Below are 15,848 nucleotides of genomic sequence, written 5' to 3'. Positions count from 1 at the left end.
TTGTTTGAAGTGTTGAGTATGAATTCGCCAAATGGCCAGTTGTTACACAGTGCACCTTTAACCATTATATTTCTTTTTGTCTAGTTCTCCTATGGCTCCAGCTCTCCAGCACTGTCCAACAGGCAACGATTCCCAACTTTCTTCCGCACTCATCCCTCGGCGACGCTGCATAACCCCACACGTGTGCGCCTCTTCCAGAAGTGGAACTGGAGCAAGATTGCCACCATCCAGCAAACAACAGAAGTCTTCACTTCGGTCAGTGTATAAAAACAGTTCACATTACAAAACTTTCTTCAAAAATTCCTAACTCGGCCCTGACACTTTGCCAAAAATAGGAAATATTTCAGTAAAGTCATCCATTATGAGCTGAAAAATCTAAATGAATCATTCGGAGCCACACTTCAACTTATTAACCTTAGCAATGAAAATATCTTGCATATGAGTGATTCCACGCTTATGGGTACTGAAATGGGGACATGAACTTATTTTTAAAAATTCACCTAAAACCATTTCTTTTTTTACCATCAGGTCACAAAACATGTAATCTTTAATGAATGATATGTTAAAAGATAACTTTAATTTTCTGAGATGTAATAAAAACATATTTATATGCCAAAGTCAAGCCTATGAGTTCCAAAATGATGTCTGTTACATTACTTCTGTTACGATTGTCCATCTCGCGTCTGTTACAAATTAATTACAATCTAGCTCTATACCATGTTAATCTTCTTGAAAGAATGTGTATGTTTATTCTACTACACATGTTTATTAATTATATTTGCTAAAACATCACCTTCCTATGTTTCAAAAAGTAATTCTACATTGTTAAAATTGAGAATATATATGTCCACAACACTTCTGTTACGTTCTGACTTTGGCATATAAATATGTTTTTATTACATCTCAGAAAATTAAAGTTATCTTTTAACATATCATTCATTAAAGATTACATGTTTTGTGACCTGATGGTAAAAAAAGAAATGGTTTTAGGTGAAATATAAAATTTCACCTAAATATAAAAATAAGTTCATGTCCCCATTTCAGTACCCATAAGCGTGGAATCACTCATATAGTAAAATACAGTATATCTGTTGACGTTATAAGATTACCATCAAACAAATTTAATATTATTAAGACATACTGCATTTACTAATTTGATGCTTGAAATTGTTGTTTTATTGGTTGAAATTTTTGCTTATTTCATTCAATTTATTTAACATTTTATTTCTAATAAGAAAAGGTAGAACAGATTAAGGATGGACGCACAAATTTGTCTTAAGAGAAGAATACACTGGCATGATCTCAGAAAGTGAACTAAACGCACACATCATGTGTAGGGTGGACAGATTGTAAATTCATCTCACTCACTGGGCAAGTGAACCTTCCAACTTGATTGCCCTGTTCTCTATTGATTGACAAGAATCTATACTTAATATCATGCTCAAATTTGAAGAAATGATAGTATACTTCTCTGACTTATTACAAAGATAAATATACGTATGTTCATATCTTTTACTGGGTGTAATTACAAAATAGATAGTGTCCTGAATTCATATCTTAACACCTGGGATATTCCGTTATTTGTCTTAAAGGAGAACTGAAGCCATTTTTAAACTTGCTTTATTTCTTAATTAATATGTTATTCAGTTACGTTTTTGCTTTTAGTAACCTTATATCATGACTCGTATTGGCAACTAATTGCAATTAAATATTATACTTATCGGCCTGTTCGGTTTTTAGCTATGTTGAATTTAGTTCGTTTGGTCCACGGCAGGCGTCGCTTATCCGCGCGATCTTCACGAGACTTGTGCGAGACTTCGAAACATGACGTGTCAGCCAGGTGTCAGTGCCACCATTTTGAAAACTGTTTTCCAAATGAAATATTGCACAAAAACGAGTTTAAATGACGATTACTGCCTACGTTTTTCAAACTTTCTTGATTGCTATCAAAACAAACAAAACTTCCGGCTTGATTACATCAGCATTCGAAAGAGGGCGCGCGCGTCTTTTGACAACGTTGGCAGATGTTGGTCACTTTGATTTCCGCTGTACGTTTTACTTCCATCCTACGACGTCTCGCACAGGTCTCAACGAATCTCGTTTACGGCCGTTGCTTTGACACATGGACTGCCTATATTACATAGCATATTTCAAACACTCATAACTTGCTATAGCAGTGACACAATAGTGATCAAAAATGCATTCCGATATTTAATAAAACGATATAAATAGAATTTTGATCATAAAAAATTTGCCTTCAGTTCTCCTTTAATATACACTAATTAATTTTCATGAATGGTCAAAGCTAGCAGTTTACACTGTCAGAGAAAAAGATAGTCACCCAATTTGAATATGTTATTATTATTATTATTATTATTATTATCTAAAACTTGTTTTTCCACTAAACCGGTAGTTGTTCTTATGCGTGTCCATCAAATCTTCACAACCTGAGACAGTCAGCACCTTTCTGATGATGTTAGCTGATCCTAGAAGAGTAAGGTGGTGATGTTTGGTGTTATTGGTGTTTTTTCCAGGTAGTAATCTAGCTTCTTTGGTATGGACCCTAAGACTCCACTTACTACCAGAACTACAGTTGTCTCTTTATCCCACAGTATATTCTGTTTCTCGTCTCAGACAGGAGTAATTATCGATCTTCTCGACTTCTTTCTATTCAATGTATTGGTCAGCAGGCAGTACAGCCACATCGATGAAGCATTTGTTCTCTTTTCTTTACTAGAGTAAAGAGGGCGCGCACGTCTTTTGACAACGTTGGCAGATGTTAGTGACTTTGATTTTCGCTGTACGTTTTACTTCCGTCCTATGATGTCTCGCACAGGTCTCAATGAATCTCGTTTACGGCCATTGCTTTGACATATGAGCTGATATATTACATAGCGTATTTCAAACAGGGCGGCACGGTGGTGTAGTGGTTAGCGCTGTCGCCTCACAGCAAGAAGGTCCGGGTTCGAGCCCCGTGGCCGGCGAGGGCCTTTCTGTGCGGAGTTTGCATGTTCTCCCCGTGTCCGCGTGGGTTTCCTCCGGGTGCTCCGGTTTCCCCCACAGTCCAAAGACATGCATGTTAGGCTAACTGGTGACTCTAAATTGACCGTAGGTGTGAATGTGAGTGTGAATGGTTGTCTGTGTCTATGTGTCAGCCCTGTGATGACCTGGCGACTTGTCCAGGGTGTACCCCGCCTTTCGCCCGTAGTCAGCTGGGATAGGCTCCAGCTTGCCTGCAACCCTGTAGAACAGTATAAAGCGGCTAGAGATAATGAGATGAGATATTTCAAACACTCATAACTTGCTATAGCAGTGACAAAATCACTATCAAAAATGCATTCCTATATTTAATAAAATTATATAAATAGAATTTTGTTAATAAAAAAATTGCCTTCAGTTCTCCTTTAAAGTTGCAGTATTAATTTTTTTTATTCCTAGTATAAATAACCTAGAAGATATATAGAACATAATAATAATAAGGACGAGTTTAACTTATATATCACCTTTCTCACACCCAAGGTCACTGCAAAAAAAAAAAGGTACACTAAAAGTGGTCAGGATGTAACTCCAGTGGTGTAGTTGCTCACAGTCCCCATGAAAAACGCACTCGGGTATGTCCCACACCGCGCACACAGCTGCCGCAATGTCACCAGGCAGCAGCAGTCAGAACACTGCGCCACGGATCCACAAAGTGAGCACAGAAACATTGCCACACAGAGCGCTGGGTAACTCTGATGCTGACGAGAGCATCAAGCACACCGCAGTCCACAGCAATCAGAACATGCATCACTCATGGCGGACCAAGTCCTGAAAAAACAGAGGCTGAAGACTGGGCTCAGAGCCATGCCACAACCTGCAGACAAAGAGACAAAAAAACAACAATAAACACCACCACCAACAACAACAAAACACAATGCATTAAGCTGTGGCCTTAGGAAAAGTATATTAAGTCTCTGAGAAAACCCATGTGGAAAACGGATATCCAATCTGGAATGCTTGTTTGTGTTAGGATGTGCCTACTGTCAGTCATTTTATAGACACTTTACTCTATGGGCCACTGTCAAATGTGGTAGTGGAGCTTCGTGAAAATGGGTGCGACTCATTGAATGTCAAACCCACCTGACTGTTAGAGACCTTCCATCCATCCATTATCTGTAGCCGCTTATCCTGTTCCACAGGGTCGCAGGCAAGCTGGAGCCTATCCCAGCTGACTATGGGTGAGAGGCGGGGTACACCCTGGACAAGTCGCCAGGTCATCACAGGGCTGACACATAGAGACAAACAACCATTCACACTCACATTCACACCTACGGTCAATTTAGAGCCACCAGTTAGCCTAACCTGCATGTCTTTGGGGGCATGGGGGGGGAAACCGGAGCACCCGGAGGAAACCCACGCAGACACGGGGAGAACATGCAAACTCCACACAGAAAGGCCCTTCCTGGCCACTGGGCTCAAACCCAGGACCTTCTTACTGTGAGGCGACAGTGCTAACCACTACACCACCGTGCCGCCCTGTTATGGCCCTTTTCCACTACCCTTTTTCAGCTCACTTCAGCCCGACATGGCTCGCGTTTCGACTACCTCAGAGCAGCACGACTCAGCTCGCTTCAGCCCTACTCAGCACCCAAAACTCGCACGGTTTTGGAGTGGGGCTGAAGCGAGCCAAACCGAGCCGAGTGGGGCTAGGAGCGTGAGGAGACACTCCCCTGTGCACTGATTGGTGAGGAGGAGTGTCCTCACATGCCCACACACCCCGCGAGCATGCTGGGATCTGTAAACACCGTAAACCCGGAAGAAGAAGAATTACGAGAATTTCTGAAGCCTTATGCGCCTCGCCTCATCTATACGCTCTTGCCAGTATCTGTTGGCGTTGTCGGTGACAACAAGCCACAGCACCAAGACCAGCAACACTAACGACTCCATGTCCTCCATGTTTATTGTTTACTATCCGGGTCGTGAGACTACCGCTTAAAAGGTCACTGATGTCACTGTTTGCGCCGCCTAACGACATCATGTGACGTCCACCCACTTTCGCTAACTCCACCCAATGTGTCCACCCACTTCCAGCCAGCACGGTTCAGCGCGGTTGTAGTCGAAATGCAACTCCAACAGCCCCGCTCAGCCCGACTCAGCCCAACTCAGCACGGCACGGCTCAGCCCAACTCAGCCGCGTTGGTAGTGGAAAAGCGGCACTAGAGACCTAATCTTGGGGGGGAAAAGAGTAATCTCACATAATACACCTTTAAAGTAAGCCATTCAGTAATTTACTAATTTTCAGCAACTAATATGGTTTATTTAGTGAAACTAATAGATAAGGAATGTATTTACAAGAGTAAGAAATCTGGATCAGCCAGTCAGTCAAACGAGAACAAAACATTTAGCAAGGAAAAGAAGTTACATTTACAAAAACAATTAACAAGAACATTAACTACGCAAAAAATATGGCTAATGTAATTGTAGTTATACTAATGTAACTATAGAAAGGCTTGATGGTTGAGGGTCCATGTGCAGGAGGTTTTGTTAACAGAAGCAAAACATGAACCAAAACAAAGTCATGAATCCAGCAGTGTTCACCAAAGAAGATGCAAAATATTATTGTACAATCCAGAATAGTAATCATCAGGCGATACGAACATGAACACATGGCAGTAAACACAGCTCAGAATGCACACACATACTGAGAATGGCAAGACTTCACAAAAATCAAATATGTTGGCATACAGTGTTCTTCGTTTGCAACCACGTGACCAAAACTGCTTGCGTCACTGATATATATACTGGAAGGTAAAAAGGAGTTACATTTAGAAACTTGTAGTCATTTCTCAAATCTATTTTAAAAACAATCATTTTTTAAATGATTCAAAAGATAGGCATCTAACACACTATATAACATATTTAGTTATAAAAGAGCGCTCACCGGGCGAGGAGGCTGCAGTGTTTGAGGTAGTGGATGGACGTGAATCTTGTTTGATCAACTCTGTGATCATTTGGGAAGATTCTTCGATAATTTTGTGTTTCTTTCTGCGCTCTATAAGCTAGCATTTCGAAGTACTACTTTAGTACCATCTTTAATTTTGTTGTGGCCCATATTTTGTGTTGGAGCCCAGTCTGGATCCATAAAATTGTAGCGATCAGCTGGTTTCCCTAATGGAAAGAAAAAGCAAAATAAAAGCAGCAGCATCAAAAATTATATACAACTCTTTTTTTAAAATGAAATAACCGTAGAAGCCTTTGATTGTCGGATCACGCACTGGATGATCACAGCTTTGTCATGTTTGACAGCGACGAGTTTCTGCACGACCATGCTATTAAACTATCCAATATTTCCTATATATTGCGATCTTTCATTAATAACTAGTTCAAAGCACTTAGCATTGATAAAATGTTCACTCCAGACTCATGTGGTTTTGCTTTCTCATCGCTTTGATCAGCCCAGTTTACAGTATGTTGGACAGCCACTGACGTCTACGCTCCGTGGACAACTCTCTTGTTTTTTCTCCTTGATTATTTATAATTGCTGGAATTCTAAAGAACTTATAAGTTCCCTTGTCTCAAATAGAGTTGTGCCCGCATCCAATGACAGCACAAAGAGTCGGCATAGCGAAGAAACAAAAAGAATTCTTGAGCGTAACAACCTCTCGAGCATATCTTCGATAGTAAATGTGCGTCACGTGAGTTTGTGTATATCCTCCAACGTGGCCCACGTCCAGTTCAAAGCCTCATGCGGAATTAGCTATAACGTCACGTGCAAACGAAGAATAGTAGCTTTATATAACACACTTCTCCTAGGAAGTAACCCAGAAGTAGTGAGCTAGCAGCTAGGCTAAACTCAGGTGAGAGTGACCTCTGTTGGCCAGAAGGTGTAATGTCCTGGGCTGATGTTCTAGTAATTTAACCCAAATACATTTTTGATCAATTATTTGGCTAGTTAAGTGCATACTCTAGTAATAAAAAGAAGTATTGTTAGCTGATTTCTCTGGATGGACAGTAAAAATCAATGTAATTGACCAGAATATCAACAGCCTACTTAAGTCACTTGTCCTCCATGCAGTGATAGATTAAAGGAGAACTGAAGTCATTTTTAAACTTGCTTTATTTCTTAATTAACGTGTTATTCAATTACATTTTTGGTTTTCGTCACCTTATATTGTGACTCGTATTGGCAACTAATTGCAATTAAATATTATACTTATCGGCCTATTCGGTTTTTAGCCATGTTGAATTTAGTTTGTTTGGTCCACGGCAGGCGTCGCTTATCCGTGCAATCTTCACGAGACTTGTGTGAGACTTCGAAACATGAAGTGTCAGCCAGGTGTCAGTGCCACAATTTTGAAAACTGTTTCCAAACAAAATATTACACAAAGGGCGGCACGGTGGTGTAGTGGTTAGCGCTGTCGCCTCACAGCAAGAAGGTCCGGGTTCGAGCCCCGGGGCCGGCGAGGGCCTTTCTGTGCGGAGTTTGCATGTTCTCCCCGTGTCCGCGTGGGTTTCCTCCGGGTGCTCCGGTTTCCCCCACAGTCCAAAGACATGCAGGTTAGGTTAACTGGTGACTCTAAATTGACCGTAGGTGTGAATGTGAGTGTGATTGGTTATGTGTCAGCCCTGTGATGACCTGGCGACTTGTCCAGGGTGTACCCCGCCTTTCGCCCGTAGTCAGCTGGGATAGGCTCCAGCTTGCCTGCGACCCTGTAGAAGGATAAAGCGGCTAGAGATAATGAGATGAGATGAGATATTACACAAAAACGAGTTTAAATGACGATTACTGCCTACCTTTTTCAAACTTTCCTGATTGCTATAAAAAACAACAACTTCCGGCTTGATTACGTCAGCATTCGAAAGAGGTCGCGCGTCTTTTGACAGTGTTGGCAGATGTTGGTCACTTTGATTTCCGCTGTACGTTTTACTTCCGTCCTACGATGTCTCGCACAGGTCTCAGCGAATCTCGTTTACGGCCATTGCTTTGACACATGGATTGATGTATTACATAGCATATTTCAAACACTCATAACTTGCTATAACAGCACAAAATAGCTGTCAGAAATGCATTCGTACATTTAATAAAATAAGATAAATAGAATTTTGATAGTAAAAAAATTGCCTTCAGTTCTCCTTTAAAAAATAAACTGAATAGACTGGACACATCTGTTTTTAACAGGAGCCAGGGTTACTGATTTGTCCATCCCTGGGTTTGAGAAAAAAAACATTCTAAGAGCATTCCGTTTCTGTTAAAGCCTGTGCAGAATCCACAGGGCCGATGGAGGATCATTCATCAGAATGGAGGCTGTGAATATTACCTGAGTCATAAATCTGTCCAGCGCTGGTCTAATTCTCCCATTTCTCCTCTTCTCATACCTTTATACATTTTTTTCAAATTATTTCCTTCTTTCCAGTTTCCTTCACTTACATTAGACTGTCATGCTTCTTTCCTGTTAGCTCTTCTCAATTTTCTTTATTCAACTTTCAGCTATTTTCCCACTGAATCCTGTTTCTTTTATGCATTTCTCTCCAACTCGTTTCATTACTGGACATCCCTGGCTGCTATTTTATACTAACTCGATCTCAAAATTCTTTAACTCTTTACTCACTATGCTGTCTCCTTCCCCGTTATCGCTCTCTCTCTCTCTCTCTCTCTCTCTCTCTCTCTCTCTCTCTCTCTCTCAGACATTGGATGATCTGGAGCAGAGGGTGAAGGAAGCTGGGATAGAGATAAGTGTGAGACAGAGTTTCCTCACTGATCCTGCCGTGGCTGTCAAGAACTTGAAGGTACTTTGATGAAAAATTTAGCAGCTTTCATTTCCTCACGGGGCGTCATGCAGTTAGCCAGCCTGAAGATGATGGAGCACATGAAAACATTATGTGAAATAAATCAACACTCTCAGAATCTCAGGAGCCTCAGATCAAGTGACAGCTCACATGTCATATCTGTAGTCCAGTGCTAAACTGACAGGAGATGATGAGCACACACCCTTTTTATTGCAGCATTGATATAACTTAAGAACCCCCTGAAATTTACACTCTCTCCCAACAAGATGCAATCATGACTCCATTTCAACAGCGCTGTTCGTTTCACAGTGAAGTGTGTGAAGGACTTCTGTCAGAAATGAGAGATGATGTAACAGGACCATAATACATTTTTGATGCAATGGAACTTTCCAGTGTGTCACTATAATTTGGTGTGATATTTCATATACACACAGTATATATTAAAGACAAGATACTGATAAACTACAGTGGCATGCAAAAGTTTGGGCACCCTTGCTGAAAATGTCTGTTACTGTGAATAGTTAAGTGAGCAGAAGATGAACTGATCACCAAAAGGCATAAGGGTAAAGATAACACATTTCTTTAATATTTTCCACAAGATTACATTTTTATTTCCATCATTTACAGGCATAAAATACCAAAAAATGAAAAGGACCTGAAGCAAAAGTTTGGGCACCTGACATGGTTAGTACCAAGTAGCACCCTCTTTGGCAAGTATCACAGCTTGTAAACACTTTTTGTAGCCAGCTAATAATCTTTCAGTTCTTACCTGGGGGATTTTCACACATTCGTCCTTGCAAAAGGCTTCCAGTTCTACAAGTTTCTTGGGCTGTCTTGCATGCACTGCTCTTTTGAGATCTATCCACAGATTTTCAATGATGTTTAGGTCAGGGGACTGTGAGGGCCAGGGCAAAACCTTCAGCTTGTGCCTCTTGAGGTATTCCATTGTAGATTTTGAGGTGTGTTTTTGGATCATCATCTTATTGTAGGACCCATCCTCTTTTTAACTTCAACTTTTTTACAGATGGTGTGATGTTTGCTTCCAGAGTTTGCTGGCATTTATTCAAATCCATGCTTCCCTCGACCAATGAAATGTGCTCTGTGCCACTGGCTGCAACACAACCCCAAAGCATGATCAATCCACACCCATGCTTCAGAGTTGGAGAGGTGTTCTTTTCCTGGAATTTGGCACCCTTTTGTCTCCAAACATACCTTTGCACATTGTGGCCAAAAAGTTCTATTTTGATTTCATCAGTCCACAGGCCTTGTTTCCAAAATGCGTCAGGTTTGCTTAGATGTTCATTTGCAAACTTCAGATGCTGAATTTTGTAGCTAGGACGCAGGAAAGATTTTCTTCTGATGACTCTACCATGAAGGTCATATTTGTTCAGGTGTTGCTGCATAGTAGAACAGTGCACCACCACTCCAGGGTCTCCTAAATCTTTCTGAAGGTCTTTTGCAGTCAAACAGGGTTATTTGCCTTTCTAGCAATCCAATGAGCAGTTCTTTCAGAAAGTTTTCTTCATCTTCCAGACCTCACCTTGATCTCCACTGTTTCTGTTAACTGCCTGTTGTATTCAACCAGGTGGGTAAAGCACAGAAGCACGGCAGGCCAGAACTGAGTTCTCAATGAACTATTTATTTTTAACAATATGTGTGGCTTTTCAGCTCATTGACTCATTTCCCAGCCACCCACGCACACACACAAGTGTTCTGGTTGGGGAGAGCTCCCTTTCTCTGCTCTCCTCTCCTTTTAAAGGGCGCGGTCACTGGGGAAGACACACAAACACAGGTTAATCCCCATCAGGTGCAATGATTCCACCACTTACCTTCCCTGACTCCGCCCTGCATTCACAGACCGACGCTTGGCCACGCCCCCGCTGCCACATACTCCCACCGCCCGACTCAGGCCGGGGAGCCGTCTGGCCTGTAGCCGACTCCCCTTGACGGGAGAAGAAATCCGCCACGACCACCTGCGTCCCCGGCCTGTGGACCACCTTGAACTTAAATGGCTGGAGTGCCAGATACCAACGGGTGATCCGTGCATTGGCATCCTTCATGCGGTGGAGCCACTGCAGGGGCGTGTGGTCCGAACAGAGGGTGAAAGGGTGCCCCAGCAGGTAGCAGCGGAGGGCAAGGACCGCCCATTTGATGGCGAGGTACTCCTTTTCGATTGTGCTGTACCTGCCCTCGCGGACCGACAGCTTCTGGCTGATGTACAGCACTGGGTGGTCCTCCCCCCCACCTCCTGGGACAGAACAGCCCCCAGCCCTCTGTCCGACGTGTCCATCTGCAAAATAAAGGGGAGAGAAAAGTCAGGGGAGTGTAACAGTGGCCCCCCACACAGTGCAGCCTTTACCTTAAAGAAAGCCCGCTGGCATTGCTCCATCCACTGGACTGGATCTGGTGCTCCCTTTTTAGTGAGATCAGTCAGCGGGCTGGTGACGTCCGAATAATTAGGTATAAACCTACAATAGTAGCCAGCCAGCTCCAGGAACTGTCTCACACCCTTTTTGGTCTTGGGCCTCGGGCAGGTCGCAGTCGCTTCGGTCTTATTAATTTGGGGACGCACCTGCCCATTGCCCAAGTGGAAACCCAGATACCGTACTTCCACCCGCCCAATTGCACACTTCTTCGGGTTGGCTGTGAGACCCGCTCGCCTCAGCGACCTAAGGACGGCCCTTAGGTGTTCCAGGTGCCGTGGCCAATCATTACTATAAATAATAATGTCGTTCAAGTAGGCGGCCGCGTAGGTGGCATGGGGCGGAGGACCCTATCCATAAGCCGCTGGAATGTAGCGGGTGCCCCAAACAGCTCAAAAGGAAGTGTGATGAACTGGTGTAAGCCAAACGGTGTGGAAAAGGCCGTTTTCTCTCGGGATAGCAGAGTCAAGGGGATCTGCCAATATCCCTTTGTCAAATCCAGTGTCGAATAAAAATGAGCCATGCCTAGTCGATCGAGCAACTTGTCAATACGAGGCATTGGGTACGCGTCAAACTTAGACACCGCGTTGACTTTCCTATCGTCCATGCAGAACCGGACCGACCCGTCGGCCTTGGGAACCAAGACCACCGGGCTGCTCCAGTCGCTGTGGGACTCCTCGACGATGCCCATTTCGAGCATGGCCTCGAGCTCTTCCCGAACCACCTTTTTTTTGTGTTCGGGCAGTCTGTAAGGGTGGCTGCGCACTACTACCGCCGGGGGCGTCTCAATGTGGTGTTCTATGAGGTGGGTGCAGCCGGGCAACGGTGAGAACACGTCAGAAAATTCAGTTTGCAACTGGGCGACCTCTGTGAGCTGGGTCGGGGAGAGGTGGTCTCCACAGAGGACCGGAGCAGTGGGCAATGTCAATTTCCCTTTTTGAACCTCTGGCCCCAGCTCCGCCTTCTCCAGAACCACCGACACCAATGCCACGGGGACCTCCTCGTTCCAAAGTTTTAGTAGGTTAAGGTGGTATATCTGTAACGCCCCACCCCTGTCCGTTCGCCTCACCTCATAGTCGATGTCCCCAACTCGCCGTGTGACCTCAAAGGGTCCTTGCCACCTGGCGATCAGTTTAGAGCTCGACGTGGGCAACAACACGAGTACTTTATCTCCCGGTGTGAATTCCCTAAGGCGCGTGCCCCTGTCGTACAGACGGACTTGATGTTCTTGGGCCTGCCGCAAATTCTCCAGGGATAGGTGCGTGAGTGTGTGGAGTTTGGCACGCAGGTCAATAACGTATTGAATTTCGTTTTTACTGGTTGAAGGTCCCTCCTCCCAATTTTCCCGCAGCACATCCAGAGTGCCACGCAGCTTATGCCCGTATAGTAATTCGAATGGGGAGAACCCCGTGGAGGCTTGTGGGACCTCTCGCACTGCGAATAACAGGGGCTCGAGCCATTTATCCCAGTTGCGTGCGTCCTCGCTTACGAATTTTCTAATTATGTTTTTGAGGGTGCGATTAAACCGTTCGACTAAGCCATCCGTTTGTGGGTGATAAACGCTGGTGCAAATAGGCTTAATTCCCAGTAACCCATACAGTTTGTGCAGTGTACATGACATAAACGTAGTGCCTTGATCAGTCAGAATCTCTTTGGGGATTCCGACCCGGGAGATGACGCGGAAGAGTGCTTCTGCAATACTACGTGCTGAGATATTGCGAAGAGGCACTGCTTCCGGATATCGCGTTGCATAGTCTACCAGAACTAAAATAAAGCGATATCCTCGTGTTGACCGATCTAATGGCCCGACAAGATCCATCCCAATTCTTTCGAACGGGGTCTCAATTAATGGCAGAGGGCGCAAAGGCGCTTTTGGGATGGCCGCGGGATTTACTAACTGGCATTTGCGGCACGCCGTACACCACCTACAGACATCGCCACGAATCCCTGGCCAATAGAACCGGGCCATTATTCAGGCTAGTGTCTTGTCCTGCCCTAAGTGTCCAGCCATGGGATTAAAGTGAGCCGCCTGGAATATAAATTCCCGGTGGCTCTTTGGGATTAAAAGTTGGGTTATTTGTTCCTTAGTCTGAGTGTCCTGTGTCACTCGGTATAATCTGTCCTTAATAATGGAAAAATAGGGGAAGGACAGGGTGGCATTTGGCTGGAGCGTTTGACCATCGATTACTCTCACTTGGTCAAACACATGCCGCAGAGTCTCGTCTCGCGACTGCTCTAACGGGAAATCCGCAAGGGACTCCCCGAGAGAGGGAGGAGGAGCCTGCTGACTACCTTCCCTGACTCTGCCCTCCATTCACAGACTGACGCTTGGCCACGCCCCCGCTGCCACACTGCCATTTCTTAATAACATTATGATCTGAGGAAACGGCTACCTGAAAGCACTTTGCTATGTTCTTGTAGCCTTCTCCTGCTTTGTGAGCATCAATTATTTTATTATTCAGAATGCGAGGGAGTTGCTTAGAGGAGCCCATGGCTGTTGATTTTAGGGACAAGTTGGAGGAGTCAGAGAATTTATACAGCTTTGAAATCTGCATCATCTGACCTTTCCTAATGAAGAATTTGAACAAGCCACAGCTCAATAAGCTAATTAAGGTCTGGAACCTTGGTAAAAGTTACCTGAGAACTCCAATGTATTGGGGTGCCCAAACTTTCGCGTGGTGTTCCTTTTCTTTTTTCACTCTCCAATTGTACAAAACAAAAATAATACACACATCTTGCATAAAACGCTAAAAACAAATGTCTCGTCTTTATGCCTTTTGGTGATCAGTTCATCTTCTGCTCACTTAACTATTCACAGTAACAGACATTTTCAGTAAGGGTGCCCAAACTTTTGCATGCCACTGTATATTGATTAATTTGTCCATCTTTTCTTAAACGATTCTTTCTTGTTTTATTATCTAGCGTCAAGATGCCAGGATTATTGTTGGCCTTTTCTATGAGACTGAAGCAAGAAAAGTCTTTTGTGAGGCAAGTTATGAACAGTTATTTTCATGAATATTGTGAATTATATATTATGAATTAGCTGTTACTATAGAAACTAGAACAAATTAGGACAAGCTTGTTCAATATAAACCTGTGATTTGTCTTCTGGAACCTTCTGACTGATAAGATTAGAGAGTTTCATGGATAACTCTGGAATTTTTTTTTAAAATCTGGGCCCTATTTTCCCATCTCATGGAGTCCAAATATGTACTAAGGACAAAAATGGTTGAAATTGATCTATTATTGAGTTAGAACACTATAACCAGCAACTGGAAAAACGGCTATACGATCTCAATCTGTAGGGAAATAATCTGTGTCAAAGCGCTTGTTTTCACCACTGACGGGCTCATAATATTATTATAAGTGTCTGACAACATGGAAAGGGTCCCAACAGAGATACAAAGCCCTATGTCTTTTTACCTCAATAACTGTAAAGTAACTGCAGAAAATTACTGTCTCTACACTCATTGTTTTATCTTTGTCTTCTTCCGGTCTGTAATGCAGCACCCCATTCAGTGCCTGTCGTCGATTATCGCATAGGGGCTGTTTTCTGATGTAGTAAATATTTGAACCCAAAAAGATGGGAAAATAAGTACCAGGTTAAAAATTCCTGTAGTTGTCCTTTCACAGTGCTGTGGTATATATATTTATAAAAATGTATTCTATCCACATTCACTGGATATGAGCAATTGCGCGCTCTGATTGGCTACTCTACTACTAGGCTATCAGCTCATATACTGTGAGGAGAGAAAAACAAAACGGCAGAGCATGTTGCTGAACCAACCGAGAACACAATAAAAACTCTACTTGAAAAAACGCCCAAAAATACAAAAAAAAAACTTGCAAACTTTGCCTTTGTCTTGTTAAGTTAGAGAGAGACTGATGAAGGCATGACTGTTTATAGCTGCTACAAAATCAGTAATAGTACAACTATGAAGTAACTTATCTTGACATTCCACAACATTAAAGTAATATAAAGTGATAAAATGTATGATGATGTGTCATCCTTTAACTAATAAAACGTCAATGGCTGACAAATTGCTGCTGTATTAAAAGGATTATTCTATCCACATTCACTGGATATGAGCAATTGCGTGCTCTGATTGGCTACTCTACTACTAGGATATCAGCTCATATACCATGAGTAGAGACAAACAAAATGGCGGAGCGTGTTGCTGAACCAACTAAGGACGAAATTAAAAAAACAAAAACTCTATTCGGAAGCAAAACTCCAAAAAATACAAAAAAAAAATAAGGCAACAAAATATAGAATGAAAGTATTTGATGGTAAGAACATATCTTTTTTTATTTTTCAAGAATTATTATTATATAATTTTTCACAAATTGCTCCTGTCATTGTTTACATTCTAAGTGGAAATGATTTTGTTGGACGTTTTGTATGAAGTTTTTATTTATTGAATTTGCAAAAACTAAAAATAAAAGTGCTCGGTTTCTCAAAATCCAGTGAATGTGGATAGAATGAAACAGTTATTCCACTCAATCTCGTCGTACACTGCTTATAGCCAACTCCGTGCTACGCGCCTCGTTAGCTATCAGCTCATGTACGACTCGATTTCGTGGAATAACTGTTATTTATACCACAGGGCTGTATATGTGTACATGTATATAGTGTATCATCATATTGTACCATAAAGT

At 42.8% G+C, this 15,848-nt stretch overlaps 1 protein-coding gene across 4 annotated transcripts in view; it reads left to right on the top strand.

Annotated features, from left to right (window-relative positions):
- Window positions 1-15,848, top strand: part of gabbr1a (gamma-aminobutyric acid (GABA) B receptor, 1a) — a 171,868-nt gene that overhangs the window by 106,970 nt on the left and 49,050 nt on the right. For all 4 annotated transcript variants that reach the window (XM_060944267.1, XM_060944268.1, XM_060944270.1 and 1 more), the window contains 3 exons: window positions 85-255; window positions 8,665-8,766; window positions 14,112-14,177. In XM_060944267.1, the coding sequence (XP_060800250.1) occupies window positions 85-255; window positions 8,665-8,766; window positions 14,112-14,177 (339 nt within the window). The remainder of the gene's footprint in view (window positions 1-84; window positions 256-8,664; window positions 8,767-14,111; window positions 14,178-15,848) is intronic.

The sequence above is a fragment of the Neoarius graeffei genome, chromosome 17, assembly GCF_027579695.1.
Source record: "Neoarius graeffei isolate fNeoGra1 chromosome 17, fNeoGra1.pri, whole genome shotgun sequence".
Classification (NCBI taxonomy): domain Eukaryota; kingdom Metazoa; phylum Chordata; class Actinopteri; order Siluriformes; family Ariidae; genus Neoarius; species Neoarius graeffei.
This window is presented reverse-complemented; position numbering and strand designations above follow the sequence as displayed.